At 41.9% G+C, this 27619-nt stretch overlaps 1 protein-coding gene across 1 annotated transcript in view; it reads right to left on the bottom strand.

Annotated features, from left to right (window-relative positions):
• The window catches only part of LOC309552133 (adhesion G protein-coupled receptor E1-like), a 151249-nt gene that overhangs the window by 97348 nt on the left and 26282 nt on the right, over positions 1–27619 (bottom strand). The window contains exon 5 of the mRNA XM_082252941.1: positions 24107–24284. Within this exon, the coding sequence (XP_082109067.1) occupies positions 24107–24284 (178 nt within the window). The remainder of the gene's footprint in view (positions 1–24106; positions 24285–27619) is intronic.

Here is a 27619-nt window from a genome sequence, read left to right as displayed (position 1 = left end):
GAGGAGGAGGAGGAGCTGGAGGAGGAGATGGAACCATGTTCACAGCAGGGTGGCACCCAGGCCAGCTCATGGCCATCACTGGTGCGTGGCTGGGGGGATACAGAGGACACGGACCATACACCTCCCACAGAGGACAGCCTTTCGTCGCCTCTGGGCAGCCTGGCACACATGAGCGATTACATGCTGCAGTGTCTCCACAACGACCGCCGAGTTGCCCACATTCTAACTTGTGCTGATTACTGGGTGGCCACGCTGCTGGATCCCCGTTACAAGGACAACGTACCGTCCTTAATTCACTCACTGGAGCGCGATCGCAAGATGCGCGAGTACAAGCGCACGCTGGTAGACGCCATGCTGCTGGCATTCCCATCTGACAGCGGGGCCACAGTGGAAGCACAAGGCAGAGGAGGAGGAGGAGGAGGTCGCCAACGCAACCAGGGCACCGCCAGCACCTCAGAAGGCAGGGTTAGCATGGCCGAAATGTGGAAAAGCTTTGTCAGCACGCCACAACAAACAGCAGCACCAGCAGCTCAGATGGAACGTCTTAGCAGGAGGCAGCATTTTACCAACATGGTGGAGCAGTATGTGTGCACACGCCTACATGTAGTGAATGACGGGTCTGCCCCCTTCAACTTCTGGGTCTCCAAATTGGGCACATGGCCTGAGCTTGCCCTTTACGCCTTGGAGGTGCTGGCGTGCCCTGCAGCCAGTGTATTATCTGAACGGGTATTTAGCACGGCTGGGGGCGTTATAACAGACAAGCGCAGCCGCCTGTCCAGAGACAATGTGGACAAGCTCACGTTCATTAAAATGAACCAGGCATGGATCCCACGGGACTTTTCCGTACCTTATGCAGAATAGCAATGGATACCGACCTTACCCACCCATTGTTCCATTTTTGCTCTTTCTCACTCTTTTGGGGTGTACCCTCATTTAAAATTTGTGAAAAGAAGCAGTGTTGGCTACCTCGTCCTCCTCCTCAGGGCCAGATTAATGTAGGGTCTATTGGAGCTGCAGCTCCAGGCCCCTACCTTTTATATAGGCCCCGGGTTGGCCATATTCACTGTTACCGCTCTTCTGTCACTTGTAAACACAGAAGTCTGGCTTCTATGCTCGCTTCCCCAGGCAGCACCCTCAGAACCTCCCCACACAGCGTGAAGGCCGGACAAGGAGGGACAGTTGGCGATGCATGGATGTGTTTATGGGCTTCAGAGACAGCATCCCATGTTGAATTAGGCATGCATGGCTGCACCCTTCCTCCTCTGGGTGCATGGCAAGGCACGGCCCTAAGGCCCTTCAAAATCCTCAGCACCAAGCCCATGATGCTGTTAATCCGGCCCTGGTCCTCCTCCACCGCCGCTTCCACCTACACCGCCCATAGGTGTGCGCAGCCTATTGCATTAAGGTGTGCACCCCAAAGTTGAAATACACATGCATGTGTTTGCCAGCAGGGAGAGTAATGTATCGGGGCCATGTACCTGTAGGCAAGGAGAAATAGAGCAGAGCAGGTCCCAGGGAGATCTTTCCCATCTCCTCACTGGCAATGCTATGTGCCCTAGGTGATTAGGGTGTGCCCAGGCACACCCAGCACACCCTGTGCGCACGCCTATGTCACCGCCACATCCACCACCACCTCAACCTCCCTCCTACTCCATATGGGCCTCGTCCTTCAGAGATGAAGAAGAACATTGTTTTATTTTTCTGTTTTTTTTTGTTGTTTTAAGTTATTTCCCTATCCACATTTGTTTGCAGAGCACTTGCCATGCTCTTAATTACGTTTTGCTGCCATTTGCAGCACTCTAGCCCTTTCCTTTGGTGTTTTAGAGCCATTTTAGTGCCTTAAAGTTCGGGTCCCCATTGACTTCAATGGGGTTCGGTGTCCGGGAAAAGTTCGGTAAAAGTCCGGGACACGGACCCGGACTTTTTTTTAAAGTTCGGCCGAACCCGTCGAACACGGACATCTAGGTGTCCGCTCAACCCTATTTATAATCCCAAAGAAATAGCTGACACTTTCAATGGATATTACAAATTTTATATAATTTAAAAAATGACCCATCCACTCCCCAACCCACAGAAGTCACAATATATAATTTCCTATCCTCTCTTAATCTACCATCGCTCTCCCAGTCAGACTTGTCTCAAATAAACGCCCCTTTTACCATCACTGAAATAGAAACAGTTATCAAGAGATTACCACACAATAAATCCCCAGGCCCCGATGGTTACTCCTCAGAGTATTATCAACTGTTTTCCGAAATATTGTCCCCTTATCTCTTGCAAGTTTTTGAAACAGCCTCAGACAATTTTCTGTTGGAAATGTTGATGGCGACAATTTTCACTTTGCTGAAACCTGGCAAAGAACCAAACAATCCCCAACACTTTTGTCCGATATCTCTGCTAAATGAATACATAAAACTATACGCTAAGCTTCTAGCAAACCGTCTGGCAAGGCTCCTGCCCCAACTGGTCCATCACGACCAGATGGGCTTCATGCCAGGGAGACAGACTACTGATGCCACCAGACGGATGGTAAACTATATCCATGCAGTGGGACAAACAGAGAAGCCTTCTCTGCTCCTCACCCTGGATGCAGAGAAGGCTTTCGATAGAGTGCATTGGGATTATCTGGAGCAGGTGTTACAAAAATTAGGTTTTTCATGCCCAATTCTGAGAGCCATAATGGCTCTGTACTCCCGTCCATTGGCATTTGTATTTGCGGAGGGCATGTTCTCCAAGAGCTTCAGAATCACAAACGGCACAAGACAGGGATGCCCCCTGTCCCCCCTGATTTTTGCTCTGATCATGGAGCCCCTTGCAGAAAAGGTGAGATCTTATCCGCGTATTAGTGGCATCATGTCTCATACTCACCAGCATAAAATGTTCTTATTTGCGGACGACGTCATCCTCACATTGACAGATCCTAAGCGTTCGCTACAATGCATTCACAAAATATTACTCCAGTTTGGCGCAGCCTCCTTTTATAAAGTCAATACTTCCAAATCCAATATTCTAGGTATCAATGTAGACACCACCACAGCTTCAGTGTTAAAGAGTACACTACCTTATCCATGGACAACAGGCCCGTTAACGTACTTAGGCATCAAACTCACACACCCACTCAGAACTTTACAACACCAATTATGCACCATTAATATCCTCTTTAGGACCTTTCTAAACTACAATGTTTCTATATTTCCTGGTCAGGTCGATTGGCATCATATAAAATGCTAATCTTGCCGAAAATACTTTACATTTTTAGGAAACTTCCGATCCAGGCATCACCATCCTTCTTTTCTCCCTTGCAAAGACAATTGACTCACTTTGTATGGGCCAGCAGAAGGTCACGTACCTCACTGCAAGTTCAGATGAAGCACAAGTCGGTGGGTGGCAGTGGCTTACCAAAGTTAAAAGATTATCACACAGCGGCCATCTTAGACCAAATCAGGGACTGGTTCCGAACGGAATCCCCCAAACCTTGGTGTCAATTAGAACTAACTTGGATGAACTTTAAATCCTCTAAATCTTTACTCCCGAATGTTCCAGGTATAACTAAAACTATATCTCACCCAACCATACGGGCCACATTGCAAGCCTGGTCACACCTTCTTCACTCCCCGTTGGGCACCTCTGCTGCTCTCAATATCCCAACTCCATTAGCGTCCCTGTGTTGGACCATACCAGATATTTCTCTAAAGGACTGGGAGCAGAAAGGTCTTAACACCCTAGCCCAAATTCACGGCAGGGGCAAATTGAACCCCTTTTCAAACCTTAGAGCCCAATTTAACCACTTGCCGACCACTCACATTGGTGCGACTGCGGCAAAGTGGTTTGATTCCGTCCAGCGACGTAGACCTACGTCGCTGGACTCCTCCCCTCGTGGGCGGCGCGCGCGCGCCGCCGGATGCTCGCTCCCGCTGTATTCAGTTACAGCGGGAGTCGGGTCAGGGGAGGAGCGGTGGTGATCACCGCCGCTCTTCCCCGATCATCGGGGATCGAATGTGGAGATCCGCCCGCTTGTGTAGACAAAGTGGGCGGATCTCCTAAGTGACAGGCAGGGTCAGATTGCAGGATTCAGCATAGCTGAACCTGCGATCTATCCCTGTGTCACACAGTCCCCTCCCCCCACACACGTCAGTAAGCACCAGGCATACATTAACCCCTTGATCACCAATAAAGCTTAACCCCTTCCCTGCCAGTGTCATTTTTACAGTAACGGTGCATATTTATAGCACTGATTACTGTAGTAATGACACTGGTACCCCCAAAAGTGTCAAAAATGTCAGTCAAGGGTCCGATCTGTCCGCCGCAATGTCGCAGTCCTGCAAAAAAAATCGCAGATCGCCGCCATTACTAGTTAAAAAAAAAAACAATAAAAATGACATAAATTTCCCGTAGTTAGTAGCTGCGATAACTTTTGCGCAAACCAATCAAAATACGCTTATTGCAATTTTTTTTATCAAAAATATGTAGCAGAAAACAAATTGGCAAAAAAAGTTAAAACATTTTGATTTTTAAATTTTTGGGGGGGAATTTCATATAAAAAAATTTGAAAAATATTGTTATTTTTTCAAAATTGTCGCTCTTTTTTTTGTATATAGCGCAAAAAGTAAAAATCGCACAGGTGATCAAATACCACCAAACGAAAGCTCTATTTGTGAGGAAAAAAAGGACATAAATTTAATTTGGGTATATCATCGCACGACCACGCAATTGTCCGTTAAAGTAACGCAGTGCCGAATCGCAAAATATGGCCTGGTCAGGAAGGGGGTAAAATCTTCCGGTCTTAAAGCGGGTAAAAATACGGGCATTGACAATTTTTGTCAAAGACATGTAGCTAAAAACATTTTGGCCTATATATATAACAAAAATTGAATGCATTGGATATTTTTTAACTGTCAAAGTAGAAAAATATTGTTATTTTTTCAAAATTTTCGCATTTTTTTATTAACATCGCAAAAAATAAAAAGTGCAGAGGTGATCAAAAACCACCAAAAGAAAGCTCTGTTTGTGGGAAAAAAAGGACGTAAATTTCGTTTGGGTACAGCGTTGCATGACCGTGCAATTGTCAGTTAAAGTCGCACAGTGCCGAATCGCAAAAAGTGGCCTTGCCTACTGCCCTCACTCTGGTTTCCGAGGAAATCTGGAGGTTCTGGCATACCAACCCTTCCAAATCTAAAGGGATCACTTATGATCTACAATCTTTTGAACGCTAAAACCATATTTTCTAAAACTGTCTCACAAAAAAAATGGGAAGCAGACCTAAGCAAAACTTTTACTGACCAACAATGGTCGACAGTCATTTCTCACACCTATAAGTATTCTCGATGCTTTAACTATTGGGAACCATCCCACAAATTTCTCACTAGGTGGCACTATACTCTATATCTCTAAAGACATTCCCAACCACTGTTGTAGGGGTTGTGGACAGGTAGGAAACCTGATACACATGGTGTGGACATGCCCTCATCTACGCAATTTCTGGAGAGATGTTTTTACATTGATAGCTAAAATAACTGCCTTTCATATTAATCCAACGTTGGAACAGGCCATACTTGGACTTCAGATCACCTTATACCCCAAAAAAATAAAACAGATCTATAGTCATGTACACACTATTCGCTGCTAGATCAACTATTATGCGTAAATGGAAAACACCTGAATCTCCCACGTTCACAGAAGTTATAACTATATATATATATATATATATATATATAAATGTAGTAGCTGAATATGAAAAAATACTGGCATATAAGGAAGGACACAATCACGCTTATGAACATAATTGGTCCCTTTGGAAGCTAGCTGTGGAAGGTGGGCTATAGCTGACCCTAATCTTAGAGGCTTGATTAATCCATTGTACCTCTTAAACTCACTATCCCTTAAGTACTCAATTCTTGTTCCGGTTCCTTTTCTCGGTCATACCTACAAGCACTGAGTAAGTCAATGAACCCTGTCGATTCTGTTAGTTGTTACTCTAAACCTGAGGGCAGGACATATACTGGCTTTATCCTGACCAGCATATATCTCCCGGACCACATGTGAGAGATCTTGGGGGATCATGCTAGGTCTGTCATTGTGATTTCCATGCCTGCGCCTTTTGGTTGAATACCCTCCACAAGGTGGTACTGTTGTAATGCTCTTTACTAATATACTATCATTGACTTGCATATCACTTTGTTAACCTCCCTGGCGGTATGATTATGTCAGGAATTATGTACCAAAAGCGGTACAATTTTTTGCATGGAAATTTGGCGTTATGTATTATAGGCCTACAATTCTTAGTAATTACTGACCTAAACCTGACCAAAACAAGACTCTAGTAGACATCCCAGATGTGATAAATTTGAAACACAAACGCCTGAATTATAATCTAATCAATAATATAATTTTATTATATAATATAATATATATATATATATATATATATATATATATATATATAATATTATATAATAACATTATATTATTGATTAGATTATAATTTATGCATTATATATTATATATTATATATATATATATATATATATATATATATATATATATATATATATATATATATATATATATATATATACACACACACACACATATATATACTGTATATATATATATATATATATATATATATATATATATATATCTATATATACAGTGCCTTGCGAAAGTATTCGGCCCCCTTGAACTTTTTGACCTTTTGCCACATTTCAGGCTTCAAACAGATAAAAAGATATAAAACTGTAATTTTTTTGTGAAGAATCAACAACAAGTGGGACACAATCATGAAGTGGAACGAAATTTATTAGATATTTCAAACTTTGTTAACAAATAAAAAACTGAAAAAATTGGGCGTGCAAAATTATTCAGCCCCCTTAAGTTAATACTTTGTAGCGCCACCTTTTGCTGCGATTACAGCTGTAAGTCACTTGGGGTATGTCTCTATCAGTTTTGCACATTGAGAGACTGAAATTTTTGCCCATTTCTCCTTGCAAAACTTCTCAAACTCAGTGAGGTTGGATGGAGAATGTTTGTGAACAGCAGTTATTAGTTCTTTCCACAGATTCTCGATTGGATTCAGGTCTGGACTTTGACTTGGCCATTCTAACACCTGGATATGTTTATTTGTGAACCATTCCATTGTATATTTTGCTTTGTTTTCTATCATTGTCTTGTTGGAAGACAAATCTCTGTCCCAGTCTCAGGTCTTTTGCAGACTCCATCAGGTTTTCTTCCAGAATGGTCCTGTATTTGGCTCCATCCATCTTTCCATCAATTTTAACCATCTTCCCTGTCCCTGCTGAAGAAAAGCAGGCCCAAACCATGATGCTGCCACCACCATGTTTGACATGGGGGATGGTCTGTTCAGGGCGATGAGCTGTGTTGCTTTTACGCCAAACATAAAGTTTTGCATTGTTGCCAAAAAGTTCGATTTTGTTTTCATCTGACCAGAGCACCTTCTTCTACATATGTGGTGTGTCTCCCAGGTGGCTTGTGGCAAACTTTAAACAACACTTTTAATGGATATCTTTAAGAAATGGCTTTCTTCTTGCCACTCCATAAAAGCCAGATTTGTGCAGTATACGACTTATTGTTGTCCTATGGACAGAGTCTCCCACCTCAGCTATAGATCTCTGCAGTTCATCCAGAGTGATCATGGGCCTCTTGGCTGCATCTCTGATCAGTCTTCTCCTTGTATGAGCTGAAAGTTTAGAGGGACGGCCAAGTCTTCGTAGATTTGCAGTGGTCTGATACTCCTTCCATTTCAATATTATCGCTTGCACAGTGCCCCTTGGGATGTTTAAAGCTTGGGAAATCTTTTTGTATCCAAATCCGGCTTTAAACTTCTCCACAGCAGTATCTCGGACCTGCCTGGTGTGTTCCTTGTTCTTCATGATGCTCTCTGCGCTTTAAACGGACCTCTGAGACTATCACAGTGCAGGAGCATTTATACAGAGAATTGATTACACACAGGTGGATTCTATTTATCATCATTAGTCATTTAGGTCAACATTGGATCATTCAGAGATCCTCACTGAACTTGTGGAGAAAGTTTGCTGCACTGAAAGTAAAGGGGCTGAATAATTTTGCACGCCTAATTTTTCAGTTTTTTATTCATTAACAAAATTTGAAATATCCAATAAATTTCGTTCCACTTCATGATTGTGTCCCACTTGTTGTTGATTCTTCCCAAAAAATTACAATTTTATATCTTTATGTTTGAAACCTGAAATGTGGCAAAAGGTCGCAAAGTTCAAGGGGGCCGAATACTTTCGCAAGGCACTGTATATATATATATATATATATATATATATATATATATATATGTACACACACATATATATATAAATAAATGTTATGTGTTTGTGTTTTGTGCAACGTTTGAATTTGCCTCCCAGTTCCGCTCCCATGCAGCATTGCTGCTGCAGGGAACGGAACCAGGAAGTCATCAGACCGACGGAAGAGCAGCGGGGATCTCGGCTGGCGATCACAGCAATGGGAGATCATCGCTGGATCGCCAGGAGAAGGTAAGGGACAGCGCTGTACGCTCTGCACATCTACCCCGAGCATGACTCGGGGATACCGATAGTAGCAGGAAAAATCAGCCCCGAGTCACGCTCGGGGATACCGCTAAGGGGGTAAAGATTGTTGACTGTTATAAACTGTTATTACACTAAAACTTCAATAAAAATGTATTTGCAAAAAAAAAAGAGAGGAATAAACAGCCTTTTTACACAAGGCGCAGGATTAACCCCTTAGGTTCCACAGTGAGTATAAAAAGCATGCTTTACTGCATATACAGACTGATTTTACTGTTGTGGGTTTAGGACAAATTTAAATTTTTCTGTGGCATACCAGATCATATATCTAAAAAATAGACATATTTGGCTTAGTTATTGTTGTGGATTCTGCTACAATACATACTGACCATCATTGTTAAATATTATTGTCAGGATTGGATGTCCATTCAAGCACAATAGACCTTTGCTTATTGCTGCCAGACATAAAGAGGTGGCTTTTCCATGTATAGTTAGATGTTTTTTTTTTTTATCATATGAAAGACCATAAGTGCTGGTTCACATTAGTGCGATCACAGAGATCGCATGTAATTCAGAGCGCACTGCTCCTAAAATTACATGCGATCTCTGTGCGGTCCAAATTCAGCCATATTCAAGCATCCATCTTTCGGCCCTAAAGATGGGCGCTTGAGCCGAGAGCTCCGCTGGCTGAGTAGACTGAGGGAGCGATGGCGGGCCCAAGCCTCAAATCACCCCAGACACCCTTCACCACCATTTCACGGAAGAAGAAGAAAGCGGAACACCGGCCAAAAAGGCTCACAGCTTTCTTCTTGAAGCCAGCGCTGCAGGTCAGTCATTCCCAAGATGGCGCTGGCCCGTCAGCCACGCGTTCCTCCTCTGCCTACACTTATCTCCCTGATGCAACTCAGGGAGACACAGAGTCACAGCTGCTTCCCTTGTCCCCTAACCACTCAGCAAGGAGTAGCCCAATGTCAGGCAGCCTAGCAAAAGCCTGCATGAGGATTGATGCCCCACCATTTGCAATACCTGGAGAAAGCCAGGAATTTAACCCCTGGAGACCAACCAGGCCCTGCAATTATCTATGGCATCCTTCCCCACTACTAGGCAGCCAGTACTGGACACTACGCTAAAAGAGATGCTCCTTTCACTCCAGTCCTCACTTATAACAGACCGCTCATCTCTCATAAATACATTTTCATCAGATCTGCACAATTTGGGAGAGAGAGTGTCATACATTGAAAATAAAATGGAGGACTGCACTAACACAGTTAATGACTTAGTAGATGCCTACGAGGAAGTCAAAGATGACCGGTCATGGATCAAGGCAAAATTGGTGAACCTAGAGGACAAGTCCTGCTGCAACAAAGTTAAGTTGCATGGAATTCCTGAATCTGTTCCACCTAATGACCTCCCTAATTATGCACGGAATCTCATGCCATTTTACCTGACACCTTGTCACTTGAAATAACAATCGACCAATTACACTGTATATCCAAACCGCCACATTTAGCAGATCCGGGACCCAGGGATGTACTCATGCGGGTACACTTCTTTCATGTAAAAGAGCATCTACTTACCACCACAAGGTCTATGTCATCTCTTCCTACACCGTACGGAAACGTCAAACTCTTTCCAGATTTATCAAAATATACTCTTCAACTGCGAAGGCAGCTTAACGCTATCACAAAGGCTATGCACAACCATAAAATACAATACAGGTGGCGTTATCTGGCAACACTACTGATCACCACAAATGGAACTTCTCATATAGTCACTAATCTTTCAGGAGGGATGAAACTCCTCTACAAATGGGGCATCATCGTTAACCCACCCCATGATCCAAACACTCCATCGGCTTCAAAAAATCCAGCCATCAATCGCCGCAACCACCATGGGAAGCACCAACCAAAACCTGGATAATCCGGCCTTATGGAGGGCCAATAGCAGCATGAGTCATTTCTCCTCAGTCCACCGCTCTAAACCTGTTAGCACCACCTAACTAACTGTTCCTCCACTGTGGATCTGCTGATTTCAGCTTTTTTATTCCACTACGTTACCTCACTATAGTTATCCAAGTATAATATAACGATCACTTGTTGTTTGCTTTACACATTAACCATCCATCCTTCTTTCAGCTTTTCAGTCCCGAACTTGAATTATCACAGCATTGGTCTCATCGGACTATATACCTTCACAACGACCTCTTCAGACCAGCAACCGAGTTCTACTCCACACGGATTAAGCTAACTGTGAGTGTTCAACTCCCACTATATACACTCCTTCCATAATGCCTATCAACATTCTGTCAATAAATGCCAGCGGGCTTAACCATCCAGCTAAGAGACACTCACTGTGGAAAACAGCCTACACACACAATTGTGACATACTCTGTGTTCAGGAGACGCATTTCATGCTCTAACAAACACTACCCGCACATTTTCCAAGCATCTTTTTCATTAAGAAAAAGGGGAGTCATGAATGCTGTTAAAGATACAGCAGCCTTCCAGCTCCATAACAAAATCCTGGACCCCAATGGCAGATGTATTGTTCTTGTTTTTTCCATAAACAACACTCTGTACGCGCTGATGAACATCTATGCCCCTAATGCGCATCAAATGTCTTTCCTCAACGAGAATGTTGCTAAAAAATCCCAACAATGTCATCTCATCGTCTACGGAGACTTTAATATTGTTCCTGATGCACACCTGAACTCATCTTCTGCAGCTAAGCGACATCAATCTCATCTGATGAATTTCTTTCACGCTCAAGATCTCTTTAATGTCTGGAGATGTTACCATTGAACTGAATGTGACTACATGTACTTTTTGTCCTTTCACTACTTACGCATCGAATCGACCTGTTTCTTACAGATAAATGGTTATTGCAAAAAGTAAAATCCTCTAATATTCATACCATATCATGGTCAGACCACGCACCTATCAGCATTACTATCTTTGTCTGGCGTGTGAATACATTTCTACTAAAACATCAGTTGCACGTCCAGAATCTTTTAAATCATTTATTCTTCAACACCAATGTGAGCACTGTTTCTGACCCTGGTATGGTGTGGAACCCACACAAAGCTTTTTTAAGAGGAGTATGTATACAATTAGGCTCTCGTGTAAAAAGGTAAAGGATGCAGCGTCTAGATACCCTCATGTCCCAAATCAAAAATCTATTCTACAACAACAAAATAAGTCACATCCCCTATCATCACTATCAGCTAAACTCATGTCTCTAAGGCAAGAGCTAAGACTTTTTCTTCTAGAGTCTTTTGAAAAGATACAACGCAAATTGAAAGCTAGCACACACTCTACTTCTAACAGCGTCGGGAAAGCTTTGGCTCGCTGTATTAAAGGCCATCGAGTCAAAATTAAGATTATCTGTACCACCCCCACACCAAAGACAAAATACTGAGCCCCCCTAGGTATTGCAGATGCTTTTAGCACATACTACAGCGATCTATATAATATTAAACAAGACTCTTCCACCTATTAGCCCTCTATGGAAGACATCAATTCTTTCCTTAACCAGATTAATCTCCCATCCCTATCATCCTCACAGCTCGCATCCCTCAATGAGCCATTCCCAGAACAAGAAATACAATCTGTTATTAGATCCCTCCCTAGAGGGAAAGCTTGAAAAATCACTCTCCCAAAGCCAGCCGACCTATCCCCAAAATTTTAGACCAATATCACTAAAGATCGCCAATCTTCTGATGCCACCAGACGACTCATCAATATTATCCATCAAGCTGAAAATAAGTAATTATTACTAAATAGAGGTTGCGCTCAACCAAATTACACTTGTGAGAACCACAAAGCTTGTGATAAAGTGCACATGTGAATAAAGGTGCAATTATAAAAAGTGCAAATGCAAACAATTATAAGTGACTGTGCAATTGCTTGGCAGTACACACAAAGAATTGCAGGAGCAGATGTAAATTAAATAAATATATAAAAATGTATGAATATATTGCAACCACTTGACAGTCCACAATGGATCTCAATGAATGAAGAACAAAATAAAATGTCCAATGTGAATAATTATGAATAGATGATTGGTGATAATAACTTCAGCACTTAGTAAACTTCAACACCTCCACCAAAATAACAGGATCACCCGGTGTGCACTCAAGGCTTACCAGATGGAGTGGACCCCTTAAATTACAGGGGGTCAATTCAAGCAGAGACAGGACAACAATGGCAATTTCAGCCGATAACCAGGATACAACGGCACCTCCAATACACTTCAGGATATCTGCCTGTGTATCTCCTTATCACTGGGGATGAGTTCTCCTATACCATGACCATCACTCACAAGCTCTGAATACACCAGAATGCCTTCTCTGCTCTTGCATTTAGATGCAGAGAAGGCGTCAACAGAATGCACTGGACATACCTTTAGCAATTTCTGCATAAATTTGCAGGGGAATATCTTAAATGCAATACTCGCCCTCTACACAACACCCTCCGCAAGGGTATATTCCTCTGAAATGTTATCACAACCCTTTCAAATATCTAACAGCACCAGACAAGGCTGCCCACTATCCCCTTTAATATTTAACTTGCTGATGGAACCCCTAGCAGAGCACATTAGAGCCAGCCAACACATATCTGGATTTAGCATTGGCCAGTCATCACACAAGATCAGCTTATTTGCTGACAATGTCATTCTAATGATTACAAGTCTTTCTTCTTTCCTGGTGGAGATAAATAAAACTCTACAAGCATTTAGCAAAGTATCCTACTAGAAAGTAAATGAAACCAAGTCGTTCATCCTGGACCTAGGTTTAGATGGCACCACTAGAAACTTATTACAAATGCAATTCCCCTTCACCTGGGCAAATAGCAGTATCTCATACCTAGGTATTCAACTCACCAAATCACTGAAACGCCTATTATCAGCCAACTACAGCCCCTTAGCCTCAAAATTACAAACATAACTCCACCAACTAGCAAAAGACGACATGTCATGGTCAGGCAGATTGGCTTCTTTTAAAATGATACACCTGCCACAAATACTCTATCTCTTCAGAACCCTCCCTATACCTATTCCTCCTAAATTTTTCCTACTTCTACAATCCATGCTAAGTAAATACATATGGCAAGGCAAGAAACCCCATTGTGCCCATTCAAAACTCATTAAACATAGGTCTATTGGAGACTCCAGCTATATCGGCCTTGAAGACTATTACCTTGCCACAGTGATATCACAATTGAGAGAATGGTTTCAACCATCTCCCGAAACCCTATGGGGCCAAATAGAAACCTCCTTGCTTATCCGGTCTAACCTAGTTAGTCCGTGGATCCTAGGGATGCCTTTGGGGGCGATCACCCCTTCCGCCATATCTCCCCCAATGGAAACTTCAGCACAAGCATGGAAAAGGATAGTGAATTCTTCCACAACCTCCCCATATAACTTCTCTCCACCTCTACCTTACAAGAAACCTAATATCTAATCTCTCTTTAGCACAGTGGTGTAAATGAGGTATCAAACACATTTAAGACATATACTACAAGTCCAACATTAAATCATTTTCGAGCCTAAGACAGGAAGTCAGCCTCCCTGCTTCTGAGTACTTTACCTACAGTATATCCGCATAAGACATTGTGTATTAAAACTACCCAATCCATTTTGCAAACTTCCCCAAAAAATCTGGTCATACCTCAATTTACCTCAGCTCTCACAGAAAGTTATCTCTCTAGTATATAACTATTTACATCAAAAGCGTACTTTTACAAAACATAACTCATTCCTTCGGTGGGAGTTAGATCTTGGAATTTCCTTTTCAGACAAACAATGGCTGAAACCTTTCAATCAATTTATCAATCTACCTTTTGCTCCTCCCTATGGGAAATGTCCCAAAAGATCTCACTCAGATGGTACTTAACACCAACAAGACTATCCTTGTTTAGCCACAGGAGATATGCTCCATACCTTTTGGGATTGCCCATCTCTGAAACACTTCTGGAAACAAATCTTTATGATTATAGGTGACATCTCTGGGACTCACATCCCCCTTGCACCTGCTTTAGCCCTCCTAAATCTAAAAATAGAGAATATCTATCCCTCCTACCGACATGTTACAACACATATTCTTCTAGCTGCCAGGTTAAGCTTGACAAAAGGGTGGAAATCAAAACAACCACCTACCATCTCCGACACCCTTGAATTAGAGAGCACTCACTGCTCATATGAACTCATGATGGCATCCAATAAAGGAGACTACACCAAAGCATTCACATTATGGCTACCATGGATCCAATGGCCTCGAAACAGATCTATACCGAAAACCTTGCTAATCCCAACCACAGAATCTACTATTTTACAGTCCTGATTCACCTTAATTACCACAGTATAAACCCCAGATAACCCTACATTATTATTCTCTTGTCACACCCCTATTACCAGTCCCACGACTGCCGAAAGCTGTATGATTGTATTCCCTTACCTTGTTCCAATTTGTATAACTATGATTTCATTAAAAATATATTGAAGGAAAGATAAGTTTACATAGTTACATAGTTTGTGAGGTTGAAAAAAGACATCAGTCCATCCAGTTCAACCTATGATGTGTGTGTGTATTTGCTGTTAACCGTACATTGAATTTATGTTCTGGTCTTTAAGGTGCCCACCTGTTCGTTTTTTGAAACTATCGATGCTCCCTGCTGATATGACTCCTTGTGGAAGAGATGCCTTTGCAAAGTCCAGATACACCACATCCACAGGTTTACCTTTATCTAGGTGGCAGCTCACTTCATCGTAGAAGGTTAATAGATTGGTTTGGCAAGAACGATTTTTCATGAATCCATGCTAATTACTGCTAATAATACCATTTTCATTACTAAAGTCTTGTATGTGGTCCCTTAACATCACCTCCAAAATCTTGCAGACTACTGATGTTAGGCTGACTGGCCTATAGTTACCCGGGATATATCTCGGCCCATTTTTAAATATTGGTACCACGTTGGCTTTTTTCCAATCAGCTGGCACCATACCCATCTGTACACTATCCTTAAAGATCAAGAATAATGGTTTGGCAATCACCTGGCTGAGCTCTTTAAGAATTTAAGAACCCTCGTGTGCAAGCCATCCGGTCCCTGTGATTTATTTATGTTCATTTTCTCTAGTTTAGTTCTAAGTCCATCCTCTGTTAGCCATAGGGGTGCTTCCTGAGGTGTATTATTTAGTTTAGCATTACAAGCTGGGTTAGTGTAGCCCCCCGATTCTTTTGTGAAGACTGAAGTGAAGAAATTATTTAACACTTCCGCCTTTTCTCTGTCCTCTGTGGTCAAATTTCCTTTGTCGTCTTTTATGGGGCCAATGCGTTCTGGCCTCACTTTCTTACTGTTTATATACTTAAAGAATTTCTTGGGGTTCTTTTTACTCTCTTCCGCTATATGTCTCTCGTGTTCTATTTTAGCCGCATTGATTTCGTCTTTACATTTCTTATTACACTCTTTGTAATGCTTGAATGCTGCCAATGACCCCTTAGCCTTGTATTTTTTGAAGGCCTTTTCTTTAGTATTAATATACATTGTTATGTTGGAGTTTAGCCACCCAGGGTTTAGTTTTGCTCTTTTAAATGTATTTCCCTTTGGAATGCACTGGCCAATCCCTTTGTTAAGTATGCTCTTGAAGCATTCACATTTTTCCTCCGTGTTTTTTGTTCCCAGGGTTCTATCCCATTTAATATTTTCTAGCAGAGAGCACAGTTTAGGGAAATTGGTTCTTTTGAAATTCAGTGTCCTTATATTACCCTTGTGTTTCCTATTACTGTAATTAATACTGAAACCTATTGACCTATGGTCACTGTTTCCCACACTTGTATAAAGTACTTAAAACCCATACTTGAGTAAAAGTACAAGTGCTCGATCAAAAAGTTACTTGAGTAGAAGTGGAAGTGCTCTATCAAAAAGTGACTTGAGTAGAAGTACTAAAGTATTCAACATTTTTTTGTACTTAAGTATTGCAAGTAGTTTTTTTTTTTTTTAATTTTGCTACTCAAGTACTGAAAGTAAAAGTACCAGTAGTTTTTTAGAAAAAAATTGCTACTCAAGTACTGAAAGTAAAAGTACAAGTACTGTGTTATGTAGTTATTAAAGAAAGAAGTCAAAAGTTTGATAATCATATTGTTTTTTATTATTTCAAATGATTAACCTAAAGGATAATCACAATTCCTTTGGCTGTAACTTTTTGTAAACAAAAACAGATTAAGAATGTCCCTCCCTTTCCCCTTTAAAGCATCCCTCCTTCTCTTCCCTGCATGTTTTTTTTTCTCCACAGCTTATTGGTGCGCAAAATCATATATAAACCAATGTGATATACAACAATACATTCCAATAATGAAATAAAGGAAGAGTGTCTGAAATAAAAGCCAATAAAAAGTCCATATATAATGCCATAATACCATATATATGTGACAAAACAAGATGAATATCTTTTAAAGGTGCAGGAATCAAACAGGTGCTATTCCAAATAATAGGTGCAGACTCCCACCACCTTGTTAATTTCCCCCTTACCCGGCGGATGAAGGTAAGTGCAAAATAATATCCAAATAGTCTCTTCCAGTGAAACAAAACTGCAAAACCTGTGCTCTCAACTTCTAGTGAAAAAAGCAAAATCAGCCTCTTACCAGAAAAAAGGTCTATGTACGCTTGTGACTCTCCTTGGTTGGGGGAGGTTCTCTTTCCCCTTAACAGCAGATTTGTAGACCATTTTATTTATACATACAGTAGCATTTATTTTCGTATGCGCTGATTTACACATGACATTATACACATTTTTTTGAACTTCATGAAACCTGCCATCTACTGTTCTGGCAGTGGTAATTTTTATAATTGTAACGAGTAACTATGCAGCACAAAAAAAAAATATCGGAGTACAAGTATTGAAATCATCGAAAAAATGTAGTGAAGTAAAAGTGGAAGTAGGAGAAAAAATTATACTCCAGGAAAGTACAGATACCGCCTTTCGGTACTTAAGTACAATAGTGAAGTAATTCTACTTAGTTACTATACATCTCTGCTGTTTCCTAAGTTGCCCCGTATTTCTATATCCGTGAGCAGGTCTGTATTGTTGGTAATCAGTAGGTCAAGTACCGCATTGTTTCTTGTCGATGCGTTCACCATCTGACCCATGAAATTGTCCTGCAAAACATTTAGGAACTGCCGAGCCTTGGCTGAATGCACGGCTCCTTCTGCCCAGTCTATATCATTTCCCATCCTTGCTGCCAATCCTATCTGTAAAAGGAGGTCTGCCTCCCCCTCCTCCCTCTGGTTGGGGGGCCTATAGCATACGCCCAATATTACGCTCCCTATAGTGCTTTCCCTTTTAAGTTCTACCCATAGGGATTCTGCCTCGTCCATAGCTCCATTATTAATATCATCCCTCATATTTACCTGTACACTATTCTTAATATAGAGACATACCCCTCCCCCTTTTTTACCCTCTCTATCCCTGTAATAAAGGGAATACTCCTGAATGGTCGCCATCCAATCATGAGAGCTTTCGAACCAAGTCTCTTTTATCCCCATAAAATCTAAGTCCTCCTCATACATCAGCAGCTCCAGCTCTCCCATCTTGTTTGCCAGGCTTCTGGCATTGGTATACAAACCTTGTAATTTTGACCGGTTGCATACTATATCCTCGTTTGATGTTGTTTTTAGGCTGCTCTTGTGATCTTTCCCCATATCCACCTTGGATTTAGGTACTCTAAACACCCTACCACTAATGTCCCCATTTGTGCCCTCTGAATTTTGCTCCCCGCTGTCTGATTCCACATCTGTACTCTCCCCCCTATCACCTAGTTTAAAAGCCCCTCTAAGTTTTTGGCCATCCTCTCACTCAGTATGGCTGCACATTCCTCATTTAGGTGCAATCCGTCCTTACCAAAGAGTCGGTGGTCGATTGAGAAGTCGGCCCAGTTCTCCAGGAACCCGAAACCCTCCTTACTACACCAGCTCCTCAGCCACTTGTTAACTTCCCTAATCTCCCGCTGCCTCTCTGGTGTGGCTTGAGGTACAGGTAGGGTAGTAGTTCTGAAAATACTACCTTGGAGGTCCTACTCCTCAACTTAGCGCCTAAGTCCCTGAAATCATTTAGGACTCTCCATCTTCCTCTGCCTATGTCATTGGTACCCACGTGTACCATGACAGCTGGGTCATCCCCAGCCCCACCCAGTAATCTGTCCACCCGATCCGTGATGTGCCGAACCCGAGTGCCGGTAAACAACTGACTGTTCGGCGCTCACGGTCTTTGTGACAGATTGCACTATATGTCCTTCGAATGATTGAGTCCCCTACCACCAGCACCTGTCTTTCCTTTCCCTTTCTCCCGGCCTCACTGGAGGAGTTCTTCCCCTGGCAGCTAGGGGCGTCGCTCTGCTCCAGCAATGCTGGTCCCTGACTGGTTTCCCCAACATCACGCAACATCCCCAACATCGTGCTCCAGCCCAGGGCCAGCCTCCTTGCCTTGTTCCCTTCTACCCCTCCTAACTGTCACCCATCTACTCTGCTCTAATGCCTGCACCTCTGTGTCTCCACCCTCCTCTGTGCAGGCCCCGGCCTGCACCCGTCAGGTACAATCCCAGCTATCCTTCGGTATGGAGAGTCTTCTCAGTGTTGCCAGCTGCTTTCCTAGGTTTAAGACCTGAGCTTCCAGGGAAGCAACGTGCTTACATTTTGTGCATTTGTATTCGCCCTCGATCGCATGATCGAGGAACGTATACATACCACAAGATGTACACCGAATCGCATCTCCACACCCGCCGATAAAGGTAAAGGTTGGAAGTTGTGCCCCCCACCCCAAGACACAGCATGCTCCCAATGGGGTGTCCAGGAGAAGGGGACACTACTTTGACCAATACGTGAGCATCAACAATAATATGCCTTTGTGTTCATAAGCTAATTAAGAACTTGGTTGGTTTCATGTACAACATTGATGTTAAATAGCACATTAGACTTGTTTAGCTTTACTACTTTTATGTTTTATGTACTCATCTTACATTGTGAAAAACTTCAATTAAAAACTATTGAAATACAGATAGAGGGTCAGGGGTCCTGCAATCAAGGGAGAATGAAAAATTCGACATGCTTTAACCAGACACTAATATAAGTCATAAGACTGCTATATACTGCTGGAACTCCCAAACTCAAAAGTAAGACGAGGTGAAGATGGCAGTTTACTACCGCTTTAAAATGCGCCTAAAGTCAAAAGGGTTTTTTACCTTAACACTTAAGCTTTGTGAATGAATGACAGGGCTATTTTGGTGAAGCACAGCAAAGTGGCCCTGTTTTTAGATTGTGACGGCAGCAAGTGTGGGGAAAAGATCCTCTGTCCGCTGTCAAGGGGAGATAAGGGGGTGCGGACAGGGGCTTTATAGTAACATGTTATATGATAGACCCTAAATACGGGTATAACATGTTACAAAAGGTGAACTTATCCTTTATTCATTGCAGTGTATTTCTTTAACTGCCAAATCTTTGTAATAGATTTCACTTGCTGTTTTTCCAATATATGCATAATGTACATAAATATACAGTGCCTTGGAAAAGTATTCATACCCCTTGAAATTTTCCACATTTTGTCATGTTACAACCAAAAATGTAAATGTTATTTATTGGGATTTTTTGTGATAGACCAACACAAAGTGGCAATGATAAATGGTTTTCAACATTTTTTACAAATAGATATCTGAAAAGTATGGTGTGTATTTGTATTCAGCCCCACTGAGTCAGTAGAACCACCTTTCGCTGCAATTACAGCTGCAAGTCTTTTGGCATATGTCTCTACCAGCTTTGCACATCTAGACATTTTTGCCCATTCTTCTTTGCAAAATAGCTCAAGCTCTGTTAGATTGGAGGGAGAGCGTCCGTGAACAGCAATTTTCAAGTCTTGCCACAGATTCTCAATTGGATTTAGGTCAGGGCATTGATTTTGCCATTCTAATACATGAATATGCTTTGATCTAAACCATTGCATTGTAGCTCTGGTTGTATGTTTAGGGTCGTTGACCTGCAGGAAGGTGAACCTCCGCCCCAGTCTCAAGTCTTTTGCAGACTCTAACAGGTTTTCTTCTAAGATTGCCCTGTGTTTGGCTCCATCCATCTTCCCATCAACTTTGACCAGATTCCCTGTCCCTGCTGAGGAGAAGCATTCCCACAACATGATGCTGCCACCACCATGCTTCACAGTGGGTATGGTGTGTTCAGGGTGATGTGCAGTGTTAGTTTTCTGCCTCACATATCGTTTCTTATGGCTTTCTTTCAACAATGGCTTTCTTCTTGCCACTCTTCTATAAAGGCCAGATTTTTGGAGTGTACGACTAATAGTTTTCCTGTGGACAGATTCTGTCCTGTGCTGAGCTGTGGATCTCTGCAGCTCCTCCAGAGTTACCATGGGCATATCGGCAGCTTCTCTGATTAACCACTTAAGGACCGAGCCCATTTCTATCACATGTTGTTTACAAGTTAAAATCAGTATTTTTTGCTAGAAAATTACTTAGAACCCCCAAACATTATATACTGTATTTTCTGGCGTATAAGACTACTTTTGAACCTCAAAAAAATCCCCCAAAAATGGGAGGTCGTCTTATACGCCGAGTAGAATATCTCCAAGGTAACCTAAGTATAAGTATTACCGGTAGATCGTGTAATAGGGGGGTCGTCTTATACGCCCAGTCGTCTTATACGCCGAAAAATACGGTGTATATATATATATATATTTAGCAAAGATTCTGGAGAATAAAATGGCGGTCATTGCAATATTTTTTGTCATGCGGTATTTGCGCAGCGGTCTTTCAAATGCCATTTTTATGGGAAAAATTACATTTCACTGCATTAAAAACTAAACCGTAAAGTTAGCCCATTTATTTTGTATATTGTGAAAGGGGATGTCATGCTGAGTAAATAGATACCAAACATGTTACGGTTTAAAATTGCGCACACCCGCAGAATGGCGACAAACTACGGTCAATAAAAATCTCCATAGGCGACGCTTTAAAACATTTTACCGGTTACCAGTTTAGAGTTACAGAGTAGCTGTTTTTTTTAAAATGATTGCTCTCGCTCTGCCAATTGTGGCAATACCTCACATGTGTGGTTTGAACAGCGATTTCATTTGCAGGCGCGACTTCCATATACATTTTCTTTCGTGCGCGAGCTCACGGCGACAGGGGCAGTTAAATTTTTTTTTCCTATTTTTTTTTTTTAATTTTAACACAGGTTTTAAAAAGAAATAAATAATCTGATCACTTTAATTGTTGTCACAAGCAATGTAAACATCCCTTGTGACAGCAATAGACAGTGACAGGTACTCTTTATGACCCTTGACCCCTCCACTGCACTTCAATGTATTTGAAATGCCGAAAACTGCATTTTTGAATACAGTCACTTTTTAAATTCAGCGCCTTTAGCAGCCAAGTAACCGGATGTGACGTCATGGACGCCGCCTCCGGGTTACGTGATCGGAGACCCGATCAATGCTAAATCCAGCTTTGATTAGGACTTCAACCAACCGGCGGGACAGGAGACCCGGGCAGATCCGCGAAAGGCAGCGGGAGGGGGGGCGTCCCATCCCGCTCACTGGGGTAACGATCCAGCGGCTCCCAAGCTGCATCGGTCATTACCACCTGAAAGCCGACCGCCGGCTCTAAAAAATGGTACCGGGATGATGCTTCTAGCTGCAGGCATCACCCCGGTACAGCCACTTTTTGTAGCTGACGTAGGTCTACGTCGATTTGCGGTAAGTGGTTAATGCTCTCCTTGCCCCGCCTGTCAGTTTAGGTGGATGGCCATGTCTTGGTAGGTTTACAGTTGTGCCATACTCTTTCAATTTTCGGATGATGGATTGAACAGTGCTCCGTGAGATGTTCAAAGCTTGGGATATTTTTTTACAAAATAACCCGGTTTCAACTTCTCCACAACTTTATCCCTGACCTGTCTGGTGTGTTCTTTGGCCTTCTTGATGCTGTTTGTTCACTAAGGTTCTCTAACAAACCTCTGAGGGCTTCACAGAACAGCTGTATTTATACTGAGATTAACCACTTCTGGACCAAGTCCATTTCTGACACGTTGTTTACAAGTTAAAATCTGTATTTTTAGCTAGAAAATGACTTAGAACCCCAAACATTGTATATATTTTTTAGCAAAGACTCTTGAAAATAAAATGGCGGTTGTTGCAATATTTTTTGTCATGCTGGAGTGTGCAGCAGTCTTTCAAACGCCATTTTTTTGGAAAAAATGCAATTCACTGCATTTAAAAAAAATCTATACAGTAAAGTTATCCCACTTTTTTTTGTATTTTGTGAAAGATGATGTCACACTGAGTAAATAGATACCTAACATGTTATGGTTTAAAATTGCTCACACCCGCGGAATGGGAGACAAACTACGGTACATAAAAACCTCCATAGGCGATGCTTTAAAAAATTTTAACAGTTACCAGTTTAGAGTTACAGAGTAGCTCTTTTTTTTTTTTTTGAGTTATTGTTCTCTCTCTGGCGATTGCGGCAATACCACACATGTGTGGTTTGAACACTGCTTTCATTTGCGGGCACAACTTATGTATGCATTTTTTTTCGTGTGCGAGCTCAAGGCGATGGGGGCGCTTTAACGCTTTTATTTTTTCCTATTTAATTTTTTAATATTAGCATAGTTTTAAAAAAATAAATAAAAATCTGATCACTTTTATTGCTGTCACAAGCAATGTAAACATCCCTTGTGACAGTAATAGGCAGTGACATGTACTCTTTATGGAAGGATCGGGACCCCAGACCCCTCCACTGCACTTCAATGTATTCAAAATGGTGAAATCTGCATTTTTGAATACTGACAGTTTTTTTAAATTCGGCAACTTTAGCCGCAGAGTAACATGGCCATGACGGCCAGGCCGCTTCCGGGTTACTACGTCGGAGACCCGATCAAAGCCAAATTCGGCTTTTATCTGGACTCCAACCAGCTGGCAGACGTGGGTCTCCCATTAGGTGATTTCTGAAGGCAATTGGTTCCACTAGATTTTAGTTAGGGGTATCAGAGTATAGGGGGCTGAATACAAATGCACGTCACACTTTTCAGATATTTATCTGTAAAGAATTTTGAAAACCATTTATCATTTTCCTTCCACTTCACAATTACAGTATGTGCCACTTCCTGTTGGGTTATCACATAAAATTCCAATAAAATACATTTAAGTTTTTGGTTGTAATGTAACATGAAAACATTTGGAAAATTTCAAGGGGTATAAATACTTTTTCAAGGCACTGTATATATACAGTATGTACAGTATATATACATTGGAAAAAAGCAAGAAAAATCTATTACAAAGGTTTGCCAGTTGAAGAGTGAGTTTTCCTGGTTATTATATATGTAAAATGTGTGTAAAACAGGTGAAGAGGACTGTTGGTCACCAAAGATTGCATGCCTATAAGCAATGAACATGACATGGCTTTCAATGAGAGGTTGAGCAGTCACCCTATAGATCTTCAAGTTCCAAGCATGACCATGGAACCAAGGATCTTGACACTAGACTTCACATTAGCACTCAAAAACAAAGTTAAAACAAGTTCTCACCTAGGTTGGGAGTGCTCACACGTTGTGTCCTAGGTGCTTGAGTAAAAGATATCAGTGCAGCAGTCTCTATGTTATTCAGAAATTCAGAGGTCTGAGCATTGCTTAAAGTGGAAGAGTCATTCTTGACTGCGAGAATCTGGCTGATTGTTTTTGCTGTTGAATTAAGCTGATTCTCTGCCTGTTGTGATGAGAAAACATGAATTAAGTACATAAGAAGAATCAGAAGGGTGCAGAAATAAAACTTTACAGTGGATATATCGCAAAACCTAGCCAAATCAAAGGGAAGAACAAATGTGGAAAAGGCAACAATAATGCATACTATATTAACACATTGCAGCCAAATAGAAATAATTCCTTCAAGCTGAGCTCAAGGCAGATATACAGTAAAAGGCAGATCAATGCAGCTTTATGGTCATTAATATGTTATCAAATGTGTTTATTTTTTATTACAGTGTATGTACCCAAATTTAATTTAGCTTCTTTCTGTCTCTGAACAGCAGAGCTCAGACTAGGACAGAAAGAAGCAGCACCATGTACAATGCTTATGTGCTCAGAAGGAGCATGAAAAGAAGAGGGGAAAGATAAGCTTATAAGTCTGTTGCATCTTCTTTCACCAGCTGGAGAAGGAACAAGATCTTGAAGTGTTATCAGGAAACTTATTATATTATTCCAGGTTCCTACAACAAGACCTTTTATTATATCTGCCCAACTAAGTCATGCCATTTCACACCTACATTGTAAAATATATAAACCATCTAGTTAGAAGGATAAGTCAAAATCATAATAGCTCTGGCATTAACATGAAGCACTTTAGTGTCTCAGCAGAAAGAATGTCGGAGCAGGACAGCGTGGAACTAGCTTCTCCCTCGCTCCCCTTTTTTCAACGTTCTTCTGTTTTGTTTTGTTTTCGGGTTTGGTGGTGCACTCCTTTTCAGGGTATGTTGTTCATGGGGTTGCCCAGGACGGGATGGACTGGGGGCAAGTTTGGTTTTGGGAGAGTCGGCTTCCGGGAGTTGTTGTCATAGCAGTTAGCAGGGGTCTCAGGGTCTTGGAAGGCTGTGACGGTGTTAAAAAGGTGAAAAGGAGGGGTGGGGCTCATCTCAGGTATGGGTGTACCTACCTTGATAACAATTTAAGACAGTAATGGTTATGAGTCATTTGGCTGTATCGAGGGTATCTTAATAGTAATAGTCCTCGAGCCAGTGTAGTTGCGGCTGAGGGCCTCGAAGTCTATTTTGATGGTAGATACAGCCAGTTGGTTAATATAAGTTGCCTTCCAAGACCCTAGACATTAACGAGGTTAGTTGAAAAGGTTAGTCACTGTACTCAATTTTGGGTCATTGTTGTTCAGTTAATTTAAAAGCAATTATTATGTAACCAAATTGTATTTTGTTTAATAAAATGGCTGCTATGGCCTTTTAACCCAAGAGGTTTAAGGTGTTGTTTGTTTTACATTTTTGTAAGAAGTAGGTTGGGTTTTAAGGTAAAGCAGCCGTGATATCTCTTATACCTCAGTCAAGTACTTTATACTTTGCAGCAGTATGTTGTAGGTTTGTACCAACCAAGGATCTTTTTTTATATAATGACATTTTATTAAGTTTTACAGAAAGTACAAAGTACCATAAACGTAGCAGAAACCACACAAAAGTGTAAGCACAAACCTCACAAATGCACTTCTCCTAAACCTTGTGGACAGCCTTCCCAGAAGAGTTGAAGATTTTGTAGCTGCAAAGGGTGGGCCAACTCAATATTGAATAATACATCCAGTCTGACCAAGTATCTCTGAATTGTTCCTGCTGGTCTCTGACCATATGTATCCACCGTTCTGCCTCCATAATAGCATCCACCTCCCTTTGCTGATCAAACAACGTGGGACACACTGATTTTTTTTACCAAGGATTTGGCTACATTTAATAAATGTGGTTTGACACTCTTCCTATATATTTTAGCTGATGAGGGGGCCCCATGGAAAGGAAAATGCATGGGGGAGAACTATATAGGGCTATGGGTTGTTTTCTGGATCCATGGGGTAATGGCCCCCCCAGAAGAACCTAATCATTGGACATGACCACCTTAGGTGGAGAAATGTACCCCACTGGTCGCACCCCCTCCAGCAGTGGACATCTGCCAGAACATCTGGGCTGGGTGGGATGGGGTCCTATGCCATCTAGCAAGAAATGTATATGAGGTTTCCTGGATACGAGAGCTAATGGAGGTAGTGTGTGTTGATCTGGTCATCTTTTTTATCTGTGGCGGACTGAAATCCTGCCGTAGCTCTCTCTCCCAGTCTCTGATGTAATAGAGGACAGATGTAGTTTGCATGCCAAGCACAAGCTTATACATTTGTGACAGTAGGGGTTTGAAATCAGGGAGGTCAATACATAAGGATTCAAAGGTGATAAGTGTATTGAAGGCTCGCAGTCTGGGTTATAATTTACTGAGAAAGTCTGCTATTTGGGGATGTCTCCAGGAAGTGAAGGGAATAGTACCATATGATGTTTGAAGCAAAAAAGGGGAGATAGAAATGCCTTGTGGAGCATACTTGGCACAGGCAACTTTCCTGTCAGAGCCCCAGGAATTGAAGAATCCCAGCTCTTCCCCGGGCTGAAACCAAGAATAGCCTCCTAGAGGCACCAGTGGGGATGTTTGGGGAGCATATTGGCCCAAGGCAATTAATCAATCCCATACAGATAGGGAGGCTCACTTCAGTGAGGATGTCCAGGTCGAAAGTCCTCCAAAGCCAAGAGGAATCCAAGGGGCTCCTGCAAGGTTCCCCCCCGCCAGTGTTTTTTTCCAGTGGGACCCACATTTTACTCAATGAGTCATGACACCAGTTTAATATGCAAACTAGGACCATGGCCTTGTAATATAGAGCTATGTCAGGGAAACAAACACCACCATCCAGTTTGTGTCTATGGAGAAGGTCATGGGCTAATCTAGGATATCTATCTTTCCACACAAAAGTCAGAAATTCTCTGCGTAGTTGCTTAAACATGTTTTTATTATTGGGTTATTGGGTTATTGGTACGGTACATAGGATATAAATTATTCTAGGCAGGATTGTCATCTTAAGTCTGTTTGCCAAACAAAAGGAAAGGAAGTCTGTAAAGTTTGTTCCATGGATCTGATATGTATTGCAGAAATATTTATATTCCCCCTAATTGTCCTGTAGAAGGGTTCCAAGACCACAGCAAATAGTAAAGGGGATAGGGGACACCATTCCCATGTCCCATTATGTATGCTAAAATAGACAGAGAGTGTACCATTAACTTTGACCCTGGCCCTAGGTTCTCTATAGAGGGCAAAAACCCATCCCATCATGTGGCCACCTAGACCCAATCCCCTCAATACTTCCATCATATAGGTCCAATTCACCCTATCAAAAGCCTTTTTGGCATCCATTGATAGAACTACACAGGGTGTCTGATTCGGTCTGTGCTGCGCCCAATGGAGAACATGCAAGGCCTGAATAGTGTTGTCTTTGGCCTCACAACCCGCCATGAAACCTGTCTG

This window comes from Pelophylax lessonae, assembly GCF_965119305.1.
Source record: "Pelophylax lessonae genome assembly, chromosome: 4".
In the NCBI taxonomy this organism is placed as follows: Eukaryota; Metazoa; Chordata; class Amphibia; order Anura; family Ranidae; genus Pelophylax; species Pelophylax lessonae.
Note: the sequence above shows the minus strand (reverse complement) of the source record. Positions and strands in the feature narration are given on the sequence as shown.